Source organism: Aulostomus chinensis, chromosome 9 (genome assembly GCF_037954235.1).
Source record: "Aulostomus chinensis isolate RoL2024-O1b breed Wild chromosome 9, RoL_Achi_v1.0, whole genome shotgun sequence".
Lineage (NCBI taxonomy): Eukaryota > Metazoa > Chordata > Actinopteri > Syngnathiformes > Aulostomidae > Aulostomus > Aulostomus chinensis.
The window spans coordinates 17,159,447-17,184,480 of NC_141328.1; the positions used below are offsets into that span (position 1 = coordinate 17,159,447).

The 25,034-nt window shown below is 40.4% G+C and overlaps 1 protein-coding gene across 2 annotated transcripts in view; it reads right to left on the reverse strand.

The window, feature by feature from the left end:
• Nucleotides 1-25,034, reverse strand: part of ntsr1 (neurotensin receptor 1 (high affinity)) — a 64,460-nt gene that overhangs the window by 7,875 nt on the left and 31,551 nt on the right. The window contains exons 3-4 of one of the 2 annotated variants that reach the window (XM_086214013.1): nucleotides 10,260-10,344; nucleotides 9,307-9,906 (exon numbers count right to left, since the gene is read on the reverse strand). In XM_086214013.1, coding sequence (XP_086070139.1) covers nucleotides 9,873-9,906; nucleotides 10,260-10,344 — 119 coding nt within the window. In that variant the 3' untranslated portion in view covers nucleotides 9,307-9,872. Of the gene's footprint in view, nucleotides 1-9,306; nucleotides 9,907-10,259; nucleotides 10,345-25,034 lie in introns of those variants that run through there. The other variant, XM_086214012.1, reaches the window with a different exon arrangement.

Below are 25,034 nucleotides of genomic sequence, written 5' to 3' on the forward strand. Positions count from 1 at the left end.
TGAGATTAAAAAAAAAGGTGGTTTATTTAATTAATTATTACACTTGATTTGGTATGCCACTAAATATCCTGAAAGCACACTTTGCAAAATATTAGCATTAATGTGACTATTATTTCTCATGAATTTTACATAAAAATGTTTGAAGGCATTTAGTATGTTTACACGATGTTAGGAAAAAGTCAAAATATCGTGTCAATCCGACTTGAAATGGTATTTTTCTACGACTACGTGGCTGGCAGTAAACGCTTCAATCAGCCTCAAACCGAAATTCAGGAGGCGCAAATAATCATTGCAGGCGTATTAAACATACGCACATCTTTGAAATGATATCAGATAAAGGGATTTTTCACTGTTATTAACATAGATTGTACCACAATCAACAAAGCCATAAAAAAATTGACTTTGGGACAGACATTGTTAATTTTAATTAATGGATGTGCGGTATATAAAATGGATGGATGGAAAATAATAACTCACCTATCGTCTGTTATTTTTTTTGAATGTTCCATTTGGTGGGAAAAAAATAGGAAATGGCTTTTTGATTTTTTTATCTCTGCCAGAGAGACACAAACCCTAGTAGTTTAACCATGTCAGCGTGTTACAAAGCTTTTGTGGGGCTTCCTGTCTTAGCAAGTCTGGATAAAAAGAGGAGCTCCAGACAATAGCTGTGTGACAGCAGACATGGGCGGGCTGGACGTTAGATAGACTAACAAGAACTGGTTTTAAATCTTATCGTGCAGGCATTAGGCTGGAGTTTCTCTGTGTTTCTACAAAGATAATTATGGTAAAGGGACACGTGCCACAGTTCTTTCACTGCCTTTATTTAAAAACTTGTGATATGTCTGTTATGTGTGTTCACACACGCTTTATTTTTTAACCTGGATGAACCTGCAAATAAAATCAAATTGATTCCTTTCCCAAAATCTCTAATGCAGCCAAGACACCAGAAAGAAGTGAAAAGTATACGTGACACAAAAAGACTGCATGAATCGATACCTAAAATGTATTAAAGCTGAAACAAATTACGAGATTAACAGAAAAAAGAATATGGGCCACATTCTGGCCTGTGTATTTCCTGCCGTACAGTCCAAATTGCCAACTAAACAGTAATGAAAAAAGTGGCCCACAGTTGAACCCATTTGCTGCTCTAAAGCTTGACATCCCCCTGTGCGCTCACTGATTTATTTGCAGGTTGAAATGACGTAATAAAGCTCACGATAAAGTTATTTAAAATGATAGCCTGGCTTTAAACGACCCCCTGAAGGTCACTCATCTCACCAACTGTGCTCTGCAATAACAAAAAGCATATAAAATATAACATGAAGGCAAACGAGGTCTTGTTTCATTCTAGACAGCAGTTACATGACGATAAGCTAAGGAGAGTTGTCAAGCCAGCCGTAGAGAGTGATGCCTGGTGCATGCTAATGACTGGTGAGCATGTATTACACTGAGCCACTAATCTTCTCTTAAGATGTCACTGCTCATTCGGGGGGCTTTGCTGATTCGCTGGCAGGAATGCCTCCAACATCATTAACAGATCAAATGTTCAGGAATGGTGTGCCAGTTTGTACAGCAGGATCTCAGCCAGCTTATTAATGTTGCCAAAGCTCCGGTAAGAGTTAGGAAACACAAATTGGAATCAGACGGACCGTGGAGGGAATGCTTCTTCTGCTGCCTGAAGGGAACGTAGTTCACGTTTGTCCGTGAAAGCATCTAGAACTAGCTCTAAATGTTAAACTCCCCCACACTTCAGATTCTGGCAATACTTCATTGTATTTCAAGCAACTTAAAAGAAGGTTGATCTCTGAGCTTTAATTACAGTTAACGTTGAATTTAAATCTACGACTTACAGTACACACAAGTTCAGGAAAGTGCTTATTCCTTTTCCTTTTGATTGCAACAGGAAGAAGCAGGAAAAGGAGGATTAAGCGCCACAGCAGGAGATAATTACATAAGATGAAAAAGGGTACAGAAAGACTGAAGAGCAAACAGAATGAAGGGTGAAATGAAAAATGAAGACCACAACATGTTGGACCTGGGGGAAGTATGTAGTTCCTTTACTCCAGTAATACTCAGATAAGATTGTACTCTGGTAAAAGTAAATGTGATTTTGAGTTTATAACAGGATCAAGAGTAAAAGAAAAGTACACGTTCAACATGATGTGTATTGCAGTGTTCTGGAGCATTCAAATCTCAAGCAGTTAACCTCTAAAAGGTCATGGCCAAGTGGTTTTGTTCGAGTTGTGCTGTTGTGTTTAGGTTCTGTTGAAGCGGTTAGACTTGATTCAGTTTTGTCATGTTTACTATGTAAAGTCTTCCTCTTTATGTGTTAAGATAAATGTGTGAGGAGGAGGATGGACCCGCATGCAGAAATGAGGATTGTGTATCAGTAACGTTACTTTTAAGGTCAGTTTTGCATACCATATCAACTCACTCTTGATTGTCATTTAATAATGTCTAGTGTGTCTCTCTCTCACACACACTAGGGATGATGCAGGGGCCAAGACTGAAGATCTGCCAAAGAAAGACGAATGAAAAAAAATGGAACAATCACAGGGGCGGCACGGTGGTGCAGTGGTCAGCACTGTCGTCTCACAGCAAGAAGGTTCCGGGTTTGAGTCCTGGCTCCAGCACGGGATCATTCTTTGTGGAGTCTTCATGTTCTACCTGTTCCTGTGTGGGTTCTCTCTGGTACTCCAGCTTCCTCCACAGTCCAAAGACATCAAGAGGGGACGAGGCTGATTGATACTCTAAATTGACTGTAGGTGTGACTGTGAGTGTGAATGGTTGTCTGTCTCTATGTGTTGGCGCAGGGTGAACCCCACCTCTTGCCCAGAGGATGCTGGGATAGGTTCCAGCCCCCCCGCGACCATAACAGGATAAGCAGTAGAAAACTCTGGGCCACAAGTGATAAAATACAATCTTCATTTAAATAGTTATAATGGCAAAATAAGTCCTAGCTGAACTAACTGACTTTAACTGGGACTATGAGCGTTGATGCACAATGCTGCTTCTGCTACGAAGGTGTTATTCTAATTACCGCTGACGGGTGTTTGTTTTTCCACACAATTCTGTGGAGTTTTGTTGTTATTTATGCCTGAGGGACCACGGCGTAATGCAGTCAGGACAAAAATAGTCATGCACACCTAATGCGGTCAGCATAGCAGCTCCAATAGATTATTGATTACTGATTGCAACAACTGTCACTAGGCTCATGTTAAACGTCACAGCTGGACCTGTTGTGTTTACATACGGCCTTCAATGCCTGCGGCGTGTCAAAGGGATGCGAACTGATGCTTGAAGCGCAATTCAATCAAAGGCTGACTGACGAACCTGGTGAGTTCAACAAAAGATCTGACAACAGAAAGAAGCCATGGAATTGAGATACTGAATGAAATGGACACAAAGTACACAAAAAGAAACATAACGGCTTCTTTATTTTAAGATTTTATGCCAGAATGGTTTCCCCGCCTGTGACCTGCTCACATTTTGAATGCATCACCAAAGTTCAGAATCCTTCATTCCATTTTTGTGCGTGTACATCTCCTTGTACATGAGGCCCCTGGTTTTTGTTGGTCAGTTGATAAAAAAAATACTTTGTGCTGGCACAAGATAGAAAAAAACAAACAAACTTTGAATCTTTTAAAGATCAACAAAGGTAGGGGGGGCAGAGTTGGATGAATGCACATTTATGAGAAAATAGCTACTGCTGTTGTTAGAAACTAGCCATGATGCAATACAGCAGCCAGAACAAGGACGTAAAACAAGATAGAAATTCTTTTGTGTCCTACTACATCAAAAACTACATCTCTAAAGAGAACATTGGGTTTCAACATGTGCAAAGGCTTCATGGTGATGGGTGGAGAGAGGATAAGTGGGTTTGTGTCTGAAGAAACATACAATAAAAGGGAAAATATAAGGTTATAAGTCATCATTGATCAATATATCCAAAGAAGCTCCAGCGGGAGCATCATCTCAGTTACTAGAATCTGGTTTATTGATCTGTTCTGCTCCTGAAGGCCACAAGAGGCCAGAGACAAGGGTCACTGAAGTGTGAAGAGAGTCAATGATGTGTGTGTCTGTCGGCATACGGGGACACCATGAAAGATGAATGAGGGAGGGATTGAGGAGGGCACCAGGGATTCTATTGGACATGACCTTTTCATTATATTTACACTTAGGTAATCCTGCGGAGTCTGTTTAGGTAATGGAGGATGACACATGAACCAGGAGGAGTTTGGAATCACTCCGGAAATAAATAAATATATATAAATATATAAATATAATTTTCATCACAATGAAATACAGGAGAACTTTCGACCACAGGTGCTGGCTTTTTAAAAGGTGGTGATTCAGTGACTGCCCTTCAAGGACATTTTCTCTTGTGGCAAATGCACTCTGAAGAAGTTTCTCTGTTATGAATAGACCATTGAAGATTGCTGCTACTAGGAAACCAAAAGCTAAATATTTGACTGGTCGTGACTGCTACCGGCTCCAACAGCACTCCTAACGCCAGTCCACATCCATCTGTGACGGATGTTTCACGTCAAAACACCTCCAGCCCCTGGATGAAGTGCATCATTACCTCAGGGGAAAACCCACCGAGCAGGGACCGTTCATTGGATTTTGAATTTAATATTCTAAAATACTTTTTTTTTTTTACATTTTTTTTAACAGGTGTTTATTATTTTAGATAATGTTCCTATAATCAACAGTTGAAAATTTGACAACAACCAAGGCTGGAACATAACAAGGACATTCACGCTGCAACCCTGCCTCTCACTCTCCTTGAGTATCCACAAAAATTACAGAAAATTATAAACTTGTGTGAACCCCAAACTTTGTTTCAGGCATTTAGCGGAAAAAAATAAAAGACCTCGGGACTACAATAAACGTATTTCTGAGTGTTGTGCCATTTTAAGCCTCTGTGGGTGTAGGAATTAGTCCCAAGTGTTTAGATTTGCACACACACTGACTATAACAATACAAGATATTAAATGCAAATGTCAAGATTGTAGCGGAGGTAGGTGGAGCTAAACACAGATAGCAGCAGCAGGCTAGCAGGAAAATGAGGTGGATGCTTACTGATGACGAATCAAAAAGGGGAAAAAAGTCTAATGTAACTGAAAGACTAGCCTATATATATATATATATATATATATATATATATATATATATATATATATATATATATATATATATATATATATATATCTCCATGATACAAGAACAGACAAACAGGGAAGAACATAAAAACATGTTCCTTGAATGTTCATATCATTTTAAAAGACAATAAAAGCTGAACAGAAATCATAAAGTGAAGCGGATAGCAAGTGCAGAGGGAGCTAAAGGCTAAAGAAAAGAAATAAGTCCTAAGCTTTTTTTTTTAAAAAAAAAACATTTAGTGAGCTGCTTCCCTGGTATCTGCTGGTATTCCACAGTTGGTAGAAGCAAACGACTAAAGCTGCTTCTCCGACCTTCCCGCTGTTGCCGAAAACCACCAATAATCTAACAGCAGGTGATCACGGCAGTCTTGTGACATTTCCAGTGAGTAAGTGAGGATGACGTCAGTCCACATTCACGAGTTTTTTCTGTCTCTGGAGGAACATAAGGAGCACCTCAGAACAATTCCACCAGAGAGAAGAGTAGAGGAAAAAAGTCGGGTTTTCTTGTCATTTTCTCTCAATCAGCTTTGCTGGAAGTCAGTGTGACCTTCTTTTATTACCACCTTCTACCATGCAGAACAAAGTTATTTCCAAAATGACACCCTATTCCATCCAAGCTGTGGAAGACTGTCCTCCTACAATGCTGGAGGTTTGTTTTTATGTGGTTTCCTGGGGGCCTCTGGCAAAAACCTACTGAGAGAATAATAACAATTCTTTGCTCTCAATAATGGCACACAGACACACACACATCTGATATTAATATCGTCTATATCTTTAAACAGACTGATCAGAGGAACCAAATTGTGCACTTCTAAAGGGGCTTTAAAACGAGATGGGTTAAAATGAAACAGATGTTCTCGATACAACTTCTACTTTTAATTTAAATCAACACACCTCCAGCCCCCGCGTGACGTGCATCATTACTTCAGGAGAAAACCCACCGAGCAGGGACCGTTCATTAGATTTTGAATTTAGTATTCGAAAATACAATTTTTTTTCTTGTTTTTTTTTATTGTATAAAAAAGGGTGTTTATTATTGTAGATCATTCCTACAATCAAATGTTGAAAATTTGTGGGAACGATGTCATTACCATGGATCGTTAAATAACAACAACTTTTTCTTGTGTCATTCTGAGGATTAATTTTCAAATAATAAAAATAATAATAATAATGTTGCCTCAATAATGTTACCAAAAACAGCCATCCATCCATTTTCTTCCACTTATCCTGTTAAGGGATGGAGGCTATCCCAGCAGCCAGAGGCTGGGTTCACCCTGGACAGGTCGCCAGTCCATCACAGGACCAACACATAGAGACAGACAACCATTCACACTCACAGCCACACCTACAGTCAATTTAGAGTATCAATCAGCCTCGTCCCCTCTTGATGTCTTTGGACTGTGGGAGGAAGCTGGAGTACCAGAGAGAACCCACACAGGAACAGGGAGAACATGGAGACTCCACACAGAAAGATCCTGTGCTTGAGCTGGGACTCAAACCCGGTACTTTCTTGCTGTGAGGCCACAGTGCTGACCACTGCACCACCGTGCCGCCCTCTTGGATACATTCGTGAGGGAAAATTGGTCATATTGACATTGTCTTGGCAGAACATTAAGATTCCTTCAGCTACTCAATGATTCAAATCATCTGTTCAGAAATCCCTCAAGCAGACTGAGATTCCTGAAGTTGAGAAACACAGATTTTCCTCCGTTTAATTCCTGGAGTTCGGGTGCTGAATAATTAATGTTTATTTGCCCCTTGGGAACAGGAAGTACTATCTTCCTGACAGGAGAAGAATGTTTAAGCTGTTGGAATCCAACTACATTTTATGTATCTATTTGCCAAGAGTGTACAGGCTGGTGTCACTAAAAGAATATGAGTAACATTCCAAATGACTTATGAAATGGCGCGTTATCTCGACACACTTTGTATTTTCCACCTGCCATTGAAAACTGCTCAGTCTGATTAATTCAGTAAAACACTGGGGATTTCTGCTGATGTTTATTTTTATTTTAACCCACTATTAAAAAACAGTGCTGTCAACTGGATTTTCTGGAAAGGAAAAAGAATCTGAACTCATATTTCATAGCCACAATGGTAGCTCTGACCAACGATGAATTCAGCAGAGCAGCTCTGCCCAGCGTCCACTTCAAGCCCATGATGATGAGCTGACAGATGCTGTAAGGAGCCAAAAAAATCTGCTATTAAATGTTGCAAGTACATCCATCCATCCATTTTCTACTGCTTATCCTGTTACGGGTAGGGTAGGGGGCTGGACCCTATCCAAGGTGCCTTCGGGCGAGAGGCGGGGTTCACCCTGGATGGCCACACCGATGGTCAGTTTAGAGTATCCGATTAATCTAGTCCCCTCTTGCATGTCTTTGGATTGTGGGAGGAAGCCGGAGCTGTCTGTTCAAATATGAATGAAGATTCTATTATTGAATGGCCTATTTCTCCCATGCAGTGTCTTCAGAAACACACTTTGGTTTACTGTTTGGTTATAAAATTCGATTGTTTGTTGGAAACGGTCGTCACCAATGACATCAATGGGCAGGCGCATGCCTCGCCATCACAATGGAAGTCTAGGAGGCGTTCAGTGACACACAGAAAACAAGGAATATGTTGATATGATAGCACAAGAACTGTCCTTGAAAGTGGCAAGTTACTCATAACATAGCTGTTTGAAGCTTTCTCTGCAGCCGTTCTGTCGAGATGATGCTGGCATCACGTCACAGATGCTGGTGATTGACCATGCGTGCATCTTGTGTTTAACCATCACAGATACATTCCAGCCAGCTGCAAACCCCACACTGATTCACCCATGGGGTATTCTTCTGTCGACCATCAACAACACCCACCCAGTTACAGACAGCTAGCGAACGGCGAGTCAGCATGACTAATAGTCATTCATTGTCAGAGAAACCAAAACCTCTCTGAGCTAGCATTACTGTTAGCAGAGGCTGCTAGCATTACTGTTAGCAGAGGCTGCTAGCAGTGGCTGCTGATGACCTTTGCTTTTTCTGACCATTGTGTGATTATAGCTATAAATGGCAGAATCGTTTTTTCAAGTTCTATTATCATCTGCAGTTCCAAAGTACATTGAATATTATTATTATTAAAAACAGTGGAGGTATTGTATTGAACAGCTATTTTTGAGTCCAGTACAGCCTTGAGTAGCTTTAACTAGTACATCACATGAATTAAGCTACAATAAATAAACTCCATGGAAGGGATTAGAATAATCTAAGAGTCATGTCTGCCATTTCCCTCAAACTTCAAAATACCGTGATGGAAGTAATGTGGATGAGGGGGAGAAAAAAGGCAAATCCTTCGACACAGTTTTAAAAAAAACAACATGGTTGGTGGGAGGTATTTAGCAGTACTGGCTAAGCTGCCACCATATTAGATGTTGACGGTACAGGTTTTTTGTGATAAATAAACCAGAGGGCATCGGGAAAGTACACCGCCAAGGAGGGATGACATCATCATATCTGGGTTTGAAACCTTTTCATATATATATATATATATATATATATATATATATATATATGTGTGTGTGTGTGTGTGTGTGTGTGTGTGTAGCTGACTTCCTTATCTCAGTGACACTGTCACGCTGCTGCAGTGGTAGGAGTTGATCATTGAGTCATCGGCTTGCTTATCCAGGGTCCATATACTGTTTGTGTTAAGTCATATGATATTGATGAATGGAGTCCAGCATCTGTTGAGTGAGTGTGATATTTCTTCTTCTGCTTTGCCTATTGATGCGCCTTCAGATAACTGAGAGGTTGAGAGATTCTTTCCGTCTTACCAGTTCAGGAGGGTTGTTTTCTTTGCGATTGGTAAGGTGACCGGTATGGATGGCTGCTCAAACTGATATTTCAGCAGCGGCTTATCTGATAAAAGTGCTCCTAGCAGACCAACAGATGTACTGTATCTGTATGATTGATCGGGTGGGCAGAACTGGTTGGTATAAAAGTAATCATCTTTGATGTTTGACTTGTTGTTTGTGTGTGTATGTGTGTGAGGGGTGGGGTATGGGGGTCTTAGAAGCCTGTTCTGTAATTAATATTAAATAAGTTACAGTTTGCAGTTGGTTGTGACTTCAAATGTGATTATTGATGGCTGGATGTTGGTTGGGGGAGTTGTGGAAGGAGTATATATACTGCAACCAGTAAATTTAACAATAAATTTGAACATTAAATAATTATTATCAATGTTCCATTTTTGTCACCTAATATCCTACAATTACATCATGAGGTGTATCCAGTTTAAGGACTAAGGACTTTTAAATTAATTTTGTCTAGTTCCCACAGAAGATTCTCCATGCAGATAATCTGGGTGGTCATTTCACTTCAGTTAATGGCAATTTGACTTTTGTCCCTCATCCCTGAGGACCACATGATTATGTGGGTTTTTTTAAATTTTATTTTACCAATTCATATTCTCACTCTTCTGAACCCAGTGCAGCACTCGCCTCATTCTTTCTACAACATCATCATAAGATTTTAATGGTCTCAATTTTAGGAATGAAACATTGATTAGCAGATGGACGGACTGGATTAAAATGACAATTTATGACATCAAGCAAAGTGAATTTTCTCTGAATGCGGGTGGCATGAATGATCTTGTGATTGGTTTGATGTATATTGACTGAACAGGTGGAGACTTTACAGGATTCTTGTGTTCTCTCATTGAAATGTCCATCCGTCACATGGAGTAGAAGAAAGAGGCTTTCCCAGCACTGAAGGAAACAGTGAGTTTGATTGAATTAAGGAAATAATACAGTTTCGAAGAGCTAATTGTTAGAAGAGAGAGACAGACAAGATGAGAATGTTAAACAAAGTCAATCTAATCAAGAAGATGTATGTATCCTGCTCCTCCATCTGATGCTCTTAACTGATGAGCCTATAAATCACCCCTGTAGCCAATATGTGTGAGTGTGTGTCAGTCTGCAGGTCTTGGTGTATTCAGACTTTCCACGTGTGTGTGAAAGTGAGTGTGTGATTGAGAGAGAGAGAGAGAGAGAGAGAGAGCGAGAGAGAATGGTCTGGTGTGTCCTTTACCGTGAGATACAGAGGAATAATCGTTACTCACTCAGACCACTCGGAGATGTAGCAGAACATGAGGCGGCGAGCGTGATAGGGCAGCCAGCAGACCACGAAAGCAATGACCACCGCTCCTGAACACGGGGGAACACATACACACACATACATAGAACACATCACATGCCAAGAAACACATAAAAATGGCAACATAACGCAGAAAATAAACTTGGCAAGTGTGTAAAACATTCAGAAGATGTTATGCTTTCATTATTGAATGGATGAATTTATAACACACCGTTTGTTGAATATGTCAGGACAACCCTGCACATGTATTATGGCATAAAATAATATGCTCATTAATACTCAAACATGTGTCTGACTTGGGATTTGCAGAACAAAATCATGTGAGTTATCCTTCGACCAAAAAGTTGGATTTTCAGGAACACAGGAATACACAGCAGGAGGCATTTCCTATTTATAGATGTGCAGCTGCGATTGGTGGAGAACACACTGCATGTGTGTCAGCTGATGGGATGTGAAATGACCGGCCGATAGCTACAGCTAATTAAAAAAAGGAAAGCCTGAAACCACATCAGGAATAACAACACAGCATAAAGTTCCACTGTAATGAACTGGGTTAACAACTTTCAGGAATAATCACAGTTATTAAGTAGTGTAAACATACAGCAACCAGCCCAAACGAGACGGCGTGATGCTAACTTACAGTAGCTACTAACAACAAAAAAACTTGACTTTCTGTCCAAAACTTTCAGAGTAAACATTCAACCCCACATCTAAAAAAAACATAATAGATGAAAAGCAATTGCTGCCTATTGTAAAGGTCTGCTAACAGGCCTTCCTACAAAGAACATTAAGCAGCTACAATTGATCCAAAATGCTGCTGCCAGGGTTCTAACTCGTACCACAAGAACAGAACACATCAAACCAGTTCTGAAGACTTTACACCGGCTTCCAGTGAGTCAGAGAATAGACTTCAAAGCATGACTGTTCGAATACAAATCACTTAAGGGGTTAGCTCCCAATTACCTGTGTGACATGTTTAGAACATATACACCTTGTAGAAATCTGAGTTCTGTGAACTCAGGACAACTGGTGCTTCGCAGTGACAAAGAAACACGGAGAAGCTGCATTTAGTTACTATGCTGCAAATCAGTGGAACAAGCTACCAATGGAGGTCAAACTTTCTCCAAGCGTGGATATCTTCAAAACCAGGCTGAAAACTTTCCTCTTCTCATGTGCCTATTCATAGTCTGCACTGACTTTCTCTCTTTTCTTTTCTCTTCATTTCATTTGATTTTTCGCTAATGTCTTTCTATTTCCTTCCTGTATTTTAATCTATTCACGTAAAGCACATTGAATTGCCCTGTGTATGAAATGTGCTATACAAATAAATTTGCCTTGCCTTGCCTTTATTTGAAGGCGGGATCACTAGACTGACTGTTTTGTAGGTAAATTGCATGAAGTGGAATGAAAACACAACACCAGACATCTGGACAAACCTTGTATGTCGCTACAGCAAGGTGAAGCTTGTAGACACACACGATCACAGACACAAAGGCCTTGTTTGTAGCCTTTACAGATTTACCTCCTGCAGGCTCAGTGATTACTCATGATTACTCTGACATTCTCACACAGGTGCACTTAGATGTGAAGTCTGATTTTTGACTGCCATAAGAGTGGTGAAACAGGAACGTAGTGTCGCTATCAACTGTAGCTATGACAGTTTCTAGATCGGGATAACTAATCTAAAAAACACTGCATTTGAAAAGACTAATGTACGAGTGTAACCCAAAACTATGTACTGGTGTGTATTTGTCATCAAAATATCAAATAATCTGAATGTATTTTACTACCATTTATAAACATTTATCCTGCAGCTGCATATACACAAGTACATCCCCACACAAATGACAGCATCCCTGAAAAACAACTTCTCTAACTTAACAACAACAACAAATCGATAGCAGTCACAATACAAAGTTGTGCCTTAAGATGTCATTAACCTACCACTGAAAAAATAAAAATCTTTCATCAAGGGAGGTTCAGCAGCTGTGAGATGAGACATCAATAAAGCATTCATACAGCTGTGGCATGTTCAATAACGAGATCTAAAGTAAATCTATAATAGGATTTGTATGTGCTCCTCTTCATCATCCATCTTGTTCCTCTTTCACCGTTGCATCCATATTGTTGTGATTGGATGGCAGGTTGTCAAGACACTTCAGATTCAGATTCCTGCAGTCAGGTTTGGAGTCTTTATCAACCTGACTCTGACCTCCATGACTCATTTAATCAAAGCACTGCTGTCAATAATGTCACCAGACCCATGCCTTGTTATCTTTAGCACCACTTCCTTGAAAACTAATTGCTTCTGGAAGAAGGAGCTCAGGATCTCAGCTGTAGATAAAACTGCAGCAAACCTATTTGTTGGTTAACCAACTCTCCATGGAGTTAACATGATAACACCAATGTGCATTTTTGGGAAAGCTACCAAGCTACGAGTTAATAAATGAAGTATCATAACAATGATACCCCCAGAGAAATGTAACAAGCGAAGCTACAGGAAAATGCTAATAGCTTAGCAACAATGAAACTACTGTAAGCAGGTTGGTGGGAAACAAATGTTCAGTTCACTTGTTCTCGAAACTATAACAAAATTACACAAAACGTGTAAGACTATATTATAGGTGTACAATAAGAACGGCTAGTTAATGCTTAAATAACCTTTAACTAATGTGTGCAGTAATCATTTTTCAATGTTGTTCATGTTAACTTTCAAGGTTAAAGAAAAGATGGAGGGAAAAATTGGAGGATGGGTTGTGGTGGTGGTCCCCTGCCTTGTAATAAGGGGTCACAAAGAGCATTAATGAATGGTTAATTATAACACTACACATGAATTGTTATTATGTGCAATTATTGTAAAGTGGTATATCTTCTGAGGGAAACAGCTAAGAAGTCACACTTGAGTGCCTTTCATTGCTTTTTGGATGTTTCTGATTGTTGTTTATGCTCGTGAGTACAGGGATGCTAAATTTCGAATTTAGGAACTTTTGCATGATAAACTTCAAACTATAATAAATCCAGAGGAGCAAAAGCATTGCAGTTAGGACCCATTTGTGATTCTTGAGGTACCGTCAGTGTCTAAAACTATTATTTGAATGAAAAAAACAAACAATTATTGATACTTCAATCCTCAAAGCTTCCATTGAGTCTTAATTTAGTGTCATATTTTTGAGTACCCATTACACTATTGAAATATAACCCAAATTATGCCCAAATGGTTTTATTAAGCTTTTAATACATCCATGTTTTGTCTTATCAGGACGGTTACTAGTTAGCTTCATACTTTGGCTACTTATGGTTCTCGCTGACCACTGTTCGACATAAGCCCTCATCTGAGTTGTCCGTGTCATATTAGTATTAATGCGAGTAGTGGAAAACATCCCGAGGTACTGCGGCCATGGAAGAGACATCACTCATTGCCTTCCCACTTTTGGCCAAGAAGGAGGGAGGGGAAATGCCTCGCATGCAGGTCAGCACCAGCATCCATGGCAATCCACTATGTAGAAAATATTAACCACATTTTGACTTATTTACATAGGATTTTTTTTTTTTTTACACATTTTAATCACTGAGCTGTTTTCTTTATGTGTATTTGTACTGGCTGCTGCGCGAGCGCCTCCTCTGCTTGGTCAGGCCCCTGCTTAATGGGGAAACAGGAACTCGTGGGGGATTGGGTGATCTTCCTTTGCAATTAATCACCCTGGTGACACTCCATGGTGTCAGATGAAAAAACGCAGCTGATAACTTCACATGTGATGGAGAGGAAGCATGTGGTAATCAGAGGTCCCCTTTCGAGAGGCAGAGGGGGCGTGGCAATGACAAGGACAGCTTGGTCAGTTAACTGGCAATATGCAGTTTGGGAGAAAAGACAAATGAAATAAAAAAAGAAAGAATGCTGGTTTCAGCTTATCAAGTCATTGCAATGAGAGCTGCTAAAAGAATTCAGCAATGATGTTTTGTCCATCGCACATTTAGCTGCAGGTAATTGTAAGGTGACCACCCTACAATTAGTGCTGCAGAGGCACTTTGATTAAATTGGACCACGACAGTAGCTCAGGTAGGCCACGAAGTCAAGCTCTGCCCGCATCACTGATAAATCATCTCATATTACTAAACAACGGCAATCTACAAGGAGCCGTTCAAACATAATAATACCTTCTTTTCATGTGGTCATAGCGGAAGCTTCCACTTCTGAAACAGCTGGTCAAGCCGTCAGTCCCATCACAACTGCTTCATGAAAACGTCCCTTGTGTGCTTCAGTTAAGGTCTTGCTCACGAGATTCAGCCAGATGCAAACTGTTTAGATTTGCAAACCAAACACAGATTTTGGCTCACAAACCAAACTTTTGTTTGCCATCTAAATTTTTTTTAAATACCCACTCTGATGAAAATCATGTTTTTCATGTTGTTCACATGTTCATGTGGCATTTCTCTGATGCTAGACAACACATCTTGAGAAAACTAAGCTAAAATTGCATTTCTGAGTATTTCTACATTCAAATCGCTGTGAACCAATGGCAGACCCTGAAAGGCAGGCTCAGGCAGACTGGCTTTCACACGTCACAAAGCCACTGGCCACAAGCTCCTGCCCCGCTCTGCCCAGCTCCACCCACTCAGACTCTGAGGAGTAGAGAGTATGATGGCGGATCAACACGTATGTACTGTAGCGGGTTGCAGTGCTAAGAAGAAAGACAATTACATTTGCTATGTTTTTCCATTTTTGAAACATTTGACTGTAATTTTGTTCATATTTATAAAAAATAAAATAAAAAAAAGTGTAGCAGCTTTGGAATCGATGGTGTCTAACAGATGGAATCTATGGGTCAGGATTAAAATGACCATATACTGGCAACAGAAAGTGCTGTAATTGAGACCAAATATGTGGTTAATTGTGCTGTAGCTGAGTGCTGGGGGGTGAGGGTGGGGGTGGGGGGTGTTGGATTGATCACTCAGACTGCAGCTGAGAGATCTCATTTTGAATGTTGATTATAGCCTAGAGCCTCTTTTAAGAACCCAGCTGTCATCTACTGAATTCAAAGCCTGAAAAATATGTTAGGACCAAACTTCTCCAGCCCGTGCAAACTTTTCTACAAAGCTGAAAACACCAGATAAATAAATAGTTCTATTGTCCTGTCACCTCTGGGCTAATTTTGTAAGCTACCTTATGAATAATGTCTAAGATTTTGCTATTTTGGTTCCAGTTGTCCAACCTTATCTGCTACGGCTGGGCAATTTTAACTTCCCAACACGACACCACTGATATCTATCAAGAAGCAATCTGTCTGAGAGATGACGTGAGGTTATATCATTCATCTCCTCCTTTTGTGTCTCGTGGCTTTGTGTGGAGACCTCTTAAGGTAGGAGAGTTCACCTTTGGCATTCATCAATGTGGGGTAAAGAAAAGCTCATAATATGGCTTGATGGTGGGCATACTAATGTTCGGCTTTCGCTGAAATGTCAACACATCTGAAAAAGGTCAAACATCTGTCTGCTGCATTGAAGTGATCAAAGAACATCCAAATACCGGAATGCTTAAAATCCAGTGGGCATGTTTTAAAAAAAATAAATAAATAAAGCAACAAGTCTGCAGGAAAAGGGAGTCCACATGGGATACATGTGTGTGTGTGTGTTTACACTACCCCTGGCAGTCCATCAGTAAGTCATTTTTTACAGCCTGTTCTAATATGGCAGTTCCATCTTGAGCTCTATGCCTGTCTCTATTTGTCACTGCCAGTTGCTCCCACATGGTTAGTCATTAGGCACACACACACACACACACACATACACACACACACACGGTTTGTGCAGTAATCATTATTAGGACATCCATTGACTTTCATTCATGTGGACAGCCTAACCCAAGCCCTAATCCTAAACCTATCCCAACTTTAATTCAGATCTTAACTCTACCATTAACCAGGAGGTCGAGAATTGCATTGTGCCATATTAGACCAATCTTTTTTTCCCCTTCATGACCAGAAGTCCTCATAATGTTTTTACCACAAAAGGTCTTAAAGTGTATGTGTGTGTGTGTGTGTGTGTGTGTGTGTGTGTGTGTGTGGGGGGGGGGGGGTGCACCGCATTTCCTTGCTGATGAGCTGATACACAGGAGCGGACGCACTAGCATTATGACTCATTCTCATCACAGCTGCACGACAAGTCTTTAATCCGAATATGTATTCACCATCTACACTTCAGGTTTTGTCACACTATTTCAACTTCAAACCTAGATCACACCCAGGTGAGTTCATAGCCCAATCAAATGCACCTCATAAACATACTCTAAGGGCCAGGAAGCATGTTTAAATCAACTGAGTTCAATTTTCTTCCTTTGCTGAAATACTTAATTTGTAGAAATATATACATTATTTGGTTCTTTCATGGCACGGTGGCGCAGTGGTTAGCACTGTCGCCTCACAGCAAGAAGGTTCCGGGTTCGAGCATGGTATCTTTCTTTGTGGAGTCTGCATGTTCTCCCTGTGCCTGTGTGAGTTCTCTCCGGGTACTCTGACTTCCTCCCACAGTCCAAGCTGCTGGGATAGGCTCCACCCCTCTACCCCTCCCCCTCCCCACGCGATCCTTAACAGGATAAGGGGAAGAAAATGGATGGTTCGTTCATTACAGAAGCTTTAACAGTCACAAGGAAAAGATTAAAATAGATTCCACTCTTTAAAATTAAATAAAACATTCACACTAAATTGTTATCAGGCTTTGTTGCATTCTGCTCTACCTTATTATTGTGGATAAAAAAAAAAATTAATTGTTTTCATCTGCTTTTATTCACCACTATAATGTGTTTTTATGTCCTTATGACAGACACAAAAAGGCTTGATACACACACACACACACACACACACACATACCTTTGAGTGGTATAAGAAACAAAGGGTAGAATTTCTATCTACCATTTACTTTTGAATGCTGAACTGATATGAGAGAGTTGTTCTCTACCTTCGAGAGCTCCTTGACTCCATGACAGGTCTCATTTTAGTCCAGCGTGGTGACTTATTAACATCATGATGTAACAGTATAGTAGGAGGATGTGGACGGGTCAAGCAAGGCAGCCAAGTTCTCCGTTATAGGCTAGCCTGCAAGATACACTAAAGACCTCCATTACTCTCTCACCAGCCAAAGATGTCAAGATTCAGTCCATTTTTACTTTTAAATTAGAAGTGAGATGATGCAATGGAAAATGTGAAGGCAGCGTCCCCACTAAAGGGCAGGGAAGTAGAATTTTGTGCCTGCGTTCAGGCCTGTACACACTTGAGTCTGTTTTTTTGGATGCGTAGTTTAATTCCACCGTGTGGAAAAAATAGAAGCTGTGCACAGAAACTTTGCACACTGAATCTGACGCGTTCATTGCTTTAACTCACAAGACAAATGGAGTCTATCAAGCAGCGAGGATGATTATGTGGTTCTTGCAGTTCTCGAAAAATGAAAAAAGAATACAGGGTTCTTCCGATCCTGAAAGCAAAACAAGAGCAACTGCTGAATTATCCTCATCACTTCATACCATCGCATCACCAGGTGTATGTCAGGATGTCGACGATCCAGCTGGATCCGCTACAGGAACCACACATAAGCAAGACGATGACCAATTTCCACCAACCCACTGATCCTGAAGAGCAGTTGAGGAAGGGACACGCTATTTGCATGTAGACTCCTGAAAAGTCAAAAAAAAAATGTCCAACACTTTGGAGGGATACGCTTCAGATCGATCCTGTTCAGTTATAAAAGATAATAACAGACGAAAAGCGCATGAGTCAGTCGGTAAATATGGTTGACACAACTGGGGCATTTTTTTGAACGTGCGTCAATTTCAGATTAAAAATGGACTCTGTGTTTAAAGACCTTTAGAGATACACGTTTACCTTCCTGATTTGGCCCACAATTATCACATTTGTCTATGGAAGCGTTCGATTCAGCCTGGCAGCGGAAACTGTTAGAAGATTAAAAAAAAACAAAAACAGGACTGACTCGTGACTGACACAGACTCGCCATGGTGAACTAAAAGTCACCTCAGCCACTTCACCTGTCAGTCACTTCTACAACTGAACGTTGTCTGAGACAGACATGTCAGCTGGTTCAGAGGAGACATTTTAACACGGTAAGGATCTTTGTTTTGTAAACCCAATCATCCAAGTTCAGGTACAAGACCTAAGACTTGTTGCACAGGTGTGTCTTTGACTATTAGTGATAGAAGAACGCTCAAACTGAAACTACAGCTATTTCACATGGGGTTACAGGAATGCTAGTTTATGTCTTAGGGGGAGTGTAGCGAGACGTGACACACTCTTCTTCAGTGACTGCACCAAGTTGCTGGATATTAGCAGGCACCGAACCAATCCCAAACATGCTCAAAGGGCGGAATTTGTAGTGATGATGCAGACCAAGCAAGAACCGGGATGTTTTCACGATCCTGCTGTTTAATCAGCATGCTGGTATAATCCACATCTGTCGGGTGAGCGGATTTGATGAGGGAGAATCCTTGTGCGTGGTTATAAGAAGTCTTACATCTATTCCTTGATAGCTTGAGAAGTCAGAGCAAAAACAAACGTGTATATTTAAAGTTGTATTTTTGCACTGTATAAACAAGTCTGACTCCTTCACCCACAGCACAACATATTCTCAACAATGACCTGCACTTGTGGCAGGTTTGATCGTACGGGAGAATTTCTATAGCACCTACCATTAAAGGAAGGCTGTAGTGAGTAAACAGAGTTTAATCAATAACCCAGCATTTCTAAGTCCCAAATTGGATCCAGCACCTATTTGACTGGATTCAGCACCTTACTATTGTATTTGTTTCGTCACTTTTATTTTTTCCCCAATAAGTTACTCTTACGACTATTTCCGTCTGTTTTAAGAGAGGGAAGGGGGAGCACAATGCATACGATACACAACGGATGTGAGAGAGCAGGTGAGCGACCCTTCCATTCTTTCAGTTGTTTCCCATGAAGACGTCCAACAGCCGGTTCCATCAATTGGCGTAAAGGCGACGTGCGACGCTTGCCCTGACACTACTTTGGAAAATATTCTCCCTCTGGCCTGTTTTTATAGGTCCATTTTCCATCCAGACAATAAGCAAGAAATAGGAATTTATGAAGCTGAGACGAAGCTGATGTTGTCAGTAGCACAGCACGTTTATATGAGGAGTTCATAAAAAAGGGGCCGAGTTTGAAAGGAAACCTCGAGGGTGTACAAATCCTTTTTAGTCTGGAGAGTTGCCTGTGAAACACAAACAACTGTTTCCACAGTTCCTCTGCAGATTTGTGGCCTCAACAGGGCTTTTAAAAATAACACTGGATTTCTTTTAGTTTTAACAGCAAGCGCCATGACCGGCTCAGACAGCCTCTCAGTGTTCTGGGACCTACTGATCTTTGAATAAAGTACTGCTTATAAACTCTTACACCCCAGAAAGGTCACAGAGCTAGAAAATTCGCTCAGTAATATCTGGGAGGGTAGTTTACCTCAGAGATATAGCTTGCCTGCACCATTATATATGCATAAAGCAAAAAGACAAGGAGCACAAGAGGCAGCAGTAGCCTGAAGAAGCCAATATAGTCTCTCTGACATCTTCCGTTGGAGACGGGAGGGTCAACTACAGTATAAGCAGCATTTATTGGCCTGGAATGGAGCAAGATATACGTAAATGAATGAGTTGGCATGGTACCGGTGTTCAGAGTGTCAGGCCAGGACAAACACGCTGAGAGAGATAAGAGCTTACATCCCAATACCATAAAAGACTTCTTCCTCATGGACTGACATTTGTGCTGGGATGGGATGGAAATTCAAAACTGGAATCATTAAAGAACTGGTACTGAGAAACATCCTTTTATCCCCTCAAACATTATAAATTCCCATCATCTATGATGGCAGGTTGAACTGATAATGGGGGCGCCCGATACTGTTCCAATATGAAGCATACCTGGAAATCACTGTAGTTTTTGTCCAACTATGAAGGATTTTATTAATTAAACAGTTCACGTAATTGATCTATTTCCTAACCGGTGTTCTACTGTATTAGCTGGAGTGTTAAACAGACAAAGTGGTGTGTATTTGCTGTTCCTACACCACTTTAAAAGGGTGAAATATAAAGGGTTTTGATATTACCTGAAGCAAATAGGATGAGAAAACAGAAGACCAGAGGAGGGCCAATTTCAACAGATTACACTATCAGAGGAGCTGACCTTCAGCAACAATGAAGGCCATCCAATAATGGAGAGTGTCCAAGGGGGTGTTCAATCAGATCCTGGTAGTAGAAGCTCAAAGCAAACAATGTTTGTCCAGGGAATGTGTTGGAAAAGTCTTTATGTAACCTACAGAGACTGGTCTTTCAATGCGCAGTTCTAAGGACTGTAGGGGTGCAAGGTGTCACATGCCTGAGCAATTAGGTCACTAGACGGCCACTACCTCCAAGCCATGTTGCACTCTAATAATTAAATAATCAATTAATGATTAACTGGTTGTCACAGGGAGAGGGACACATCCCCACAGCCTGTGGCCTCCAAGCTAAAGTCTTTCAAAAATGTGAAGTGTTGGTATCTAAAAGCTAAGTTTCATCTTTTCAAGTGAGCAATGAACGGCGCAAACATGATGGAAGAGTCTGTCCCCGTCATCTCTGTCGCCTCCACGTTACTTTCTCTTTTTTTCCTGGAGGATCAGATCATGGGAGGGCTCTTTCTAAGAGGAACCTGGAGTTTGATCATTTTAAAACTGGGAAAAACAAAAGAAAATAAAACAAGTCTATTATGAGAGGAAGGTATTTGAGTAACCGCTGAGTGTACTTTCAAGGTTTTAGTTAAAGATGATTGACACTCCATACAAATGCCTTTTTTCTTTACCCAGATAAAACACACACATGAATCCTGTGAGTGGTGTATTTTACTGCGCATGTCAGAAATGTAGCCATAACTGATGTAACAGTTGCACCGGTGGGGTGATCACACCTGATGTGGCTCGCCGCTATCTCTTTTCAGATAACAGTGATGCTGTTGATGGAAAAGCAGCTTGTGCTACTTGGGTTCTGGCTGATGTTTCAAGTTAGATTCACTGATTGAAACTCTTGGGGGATAACAAAGAATCTAGTTTTGCTGGAAAACTGTTACTTTAAACTGCTGGACTGTTTTTCAGTGTTGCTTAAGGATTGAGTTAAATTCAAGCTTCGAAGCAGCGCGTTTTATGTTGGTTTGCTGTTTATTTTCAGAGATATGCTGACCAATATGATGTGATAGGGCTTAAGCAGTAAGGCAGAGACTGACACAGATCAGATTCCTGTGTGGTAAATCTGTTTTTTGGTTTAGGATTTGCTACTGAGGTCATGGTCGACAGTCGGCAGAGCTCACACCAGAATATCAACCGATCCGAGAGGAGGTAGTAAATGGTGCGTTTCAGACAGAGATTGAACAGACTGAGAGAAATAAGGTGGTTTTTAAAGAATGACAACTATTCCAGCCGACAAAGTAAGAAGTATGAAAGAGAATATGAACATTATATAGCCTCTTTGATTCCTCCCTGTGCTGCAGCCTGAGAGCAGGTAGGCTACGACAACGAATATATGGGAAGGCAGTTAAAATCAAAAATAGACAAAACAAGAAGAAAAATAGTCAAAAAGAAACAGAATAAATAAACAGTTGGCTCAGTGAACTCATGAGCAAAAAGACAAAAAGGACTCACAAAACAGATGGGACTGAACAAAGGCTTGGTGAAATACAGCAGGGCTAATGTAGCAGTTAATCACAGGTGCTGACTGAATATCTAACAAGACACAGGTGGTGACACACAAAGGAGGAGAGCACACACACGCAGGCAGGAAAAATACAGCAAAAACACACACAAAAAGAAAGCAATTTCAAAATAAATATAAAAGGAACTGAAATTTAAATGCATACCCAGATTCAAACAAGTAACAACAGAAAGACCAAATCTCAAAATCGTTAGCCTTTGAATGGGAGGATTAGTCCAATAGGAAGTCATGATCCTCAGGCCTGAGCAAGGTCTTCCGGATCACAAGGTCGCTTTGTAAAACAGAAATTAATAGATTTTAAGGGTTTATGGATACAAACGGACCTGCAATTAATTTTAATATGCAGTGCATCTCATATGTCCAGGCTCTCCACTTTAACTACTTCCTTTGTGCTGCGGGGTTTGCAAAGCACCTGTGTAGTTTTGCCAAATGTACATACATTTTTTTTCCCAGTTCCAACCACCCAATCGTTCTCCTACTTCTTCTTGGTACTTTTCTATCATAAAGCATCTCTGTATTTGCCCTCACAAGGTAGCAGGCTTGTTGCATATCAATTGCTATTTTGTGGAGCACTGCAGCCGTCTGTTGCCTCACTGTTGCTGGCTTTGAGGGTTGATGTATCGTCTCAGTACCATGTTCATGCTGCAACAGTAACCTCAGGAGGGACTGAGGCGGTGCAGGAAAGAGGAGCATGAAGCCGCATTTTTGTTTTACTTCAGCTGCTCTTAACTCTTTTGGCTTCTCTTGTTAAGGGTCGGCACAGTGGACTGGTTTATTAATATAGGAATCCCCGTCTCAAAATACAAAAATCAATAAGGTCCGATCTTATTGATATTACAAACAAGACACACAGCGATGTTACAGCAAACACAGGAGAGTTAGAACTAAATAAAACTATGGCAAACTAAGACTATGGCATTCCATATAACATAAACAGGAAATGGGGAAAAAGAGAACATACAAGAGACTGAGGAACTGTCAGGGTTGGTAGTAGTGAAGGATGGATCCAAATGCAGTAGCAGACAGGGGATGGGGAACTTGATATTTATTTAAATACAAAATAAACCAGACTAAACCTGTCATCAAAAAAGACAAGACTTCCATGGAAAATAATATAAACTGCTCTAATCACAAGCAACAGACAGGGGAATGTGAGAACTGGAAGGACTGGTGAGTTACTAGGGAAGGGCCTGAGAGGTGATTACAGACAGGACAAAGGTGATTAAAAAGGAGGTAAAAAGGACAAAAAGGAAAAGAAGTAAGGCGAACAAGAGAGCAGAGGCAAATGCATTTCAAAATGAAACGGGAACTAACAGAAAGTTAAACAAACATTGGGACATTCAGTTTAGTACTTGTTTTACCCTTAATCATATGTGTCAAACTCAAGACTCGCGGGCCACATCCAGCCCGGCGTACAATTATATCTAGCCCGTGAGATCATTTTATACAGATCTATTATTGGGACAAACTTATTGGAATTACAACAGATGGAACACCAGGGATGTGAAAAAAGTGGACCACAGGGAAGGACGTGGGTAAAGATGCAGGAGGAGAACTGTACTGGTGAGTTAGCAGCATATCACTGCATCATACACCAGGAAACGCTGTGTGGTTAAGTCCTAAAAATGGAACATGTAATGAGCCCTGCAACGCAAACTGTTAACTTTATCTGAGCAAAAGGTTTAAATCGGGAAATAGATTCAGCGGTTGCCCACATTCCTTATCATACAGTTGGGGGAAAATTCTCAATAGAGTTTTTGAGCTGAGCAAGGAAATCTGTCAGTTCGTGGACAGAACAATACACAGAACCTGATACCAAACCTGAAAAAACTTGTTGCCAAGAATAGATGCCAAGCATCCAACTGTGGCAAAATGGCATAAGAGCAAAGAAAACTGAGTATTTAGATTTTTTTTTTAAATTTTAACATTTCCTTAAAAGCTCAATTTTAATTTTTTTTCAGGGTTTTTTGCAGCATGTTCATATTTCTAACTTGTATAATTTTGACAGGACATATTTTTTTATGGAGGGCAAAATGTTTTAAGTTATTTAAAGTTTAGTTTATTTATTCTTGAATATTATTCTTGTCTGTTTTTATTCATATTTATGTTCAAAATATGTTAAGTTGCAGTGTGTTCAATAAATGTTTATCCTGACCTATTTGTGCTTTGAGTTTGACAACCCTGCCCTAAATGTTCACAAACCACAACAAGTGAGCAATAACATGACCTCTAGTCGGGGGCAAGATCACCACACTGGGTCTGATTCTATAGACAAATGGTCCAGTCGGCAAAAGCTAGACTTAAAACCACAGGGATCACCAGTGACACCGCTGCGCAAGTGTATTTCAAATTACCTGCAATCTCAGAAATGTTCAATCTGCACTTTTCAAGAAGTTATTAAAAAGATAGTTGAAGAAAATTCAATTCCGTTTTTGTCCTTTTCTTCTTATAACACACAATTTTAGGTATTTAATTACATAAAAATGGCAAATACTTGACAGACTTTGGAAGTTCTACTTCTCCTGGAAAAAGGGTGTAAATTATTTACACATAGGGCATTTTTTGACACAATTATTGACAAAAATAAACGAAGAAGACCAGGCGTTTTAATAAATAAATCTATTATTATGGTGCTAAAAGGGTTTTAAAGTGTCATGTTAGTGACATGTTAGAGCTCTCAACATGTCGGGCAAGCCCGACAAACCCAACGGGCCGAGTAGGGTCTGGTTGTAATTTTCATGCCCATTGAGAGCTCTAGTCAATGTGTGAGGATATCAAACCACTGGAGGACAGCAATGGACGAACCAACTAGCTAACCAAGCAGAATCCTGTTGTCAGCTGTGTCAAAAGCAGAGCGTAGGTTGACAAGTATTAAGACAGAAGGATTTTTTAAATGTCACCGTTGCTTCTCATGTTATTAACAACTCACAGATGAACAGTTTCTGTGCTGTGACACTTTTGGATGACAGCCTTCTAATCAGTTTTACCAAGAAG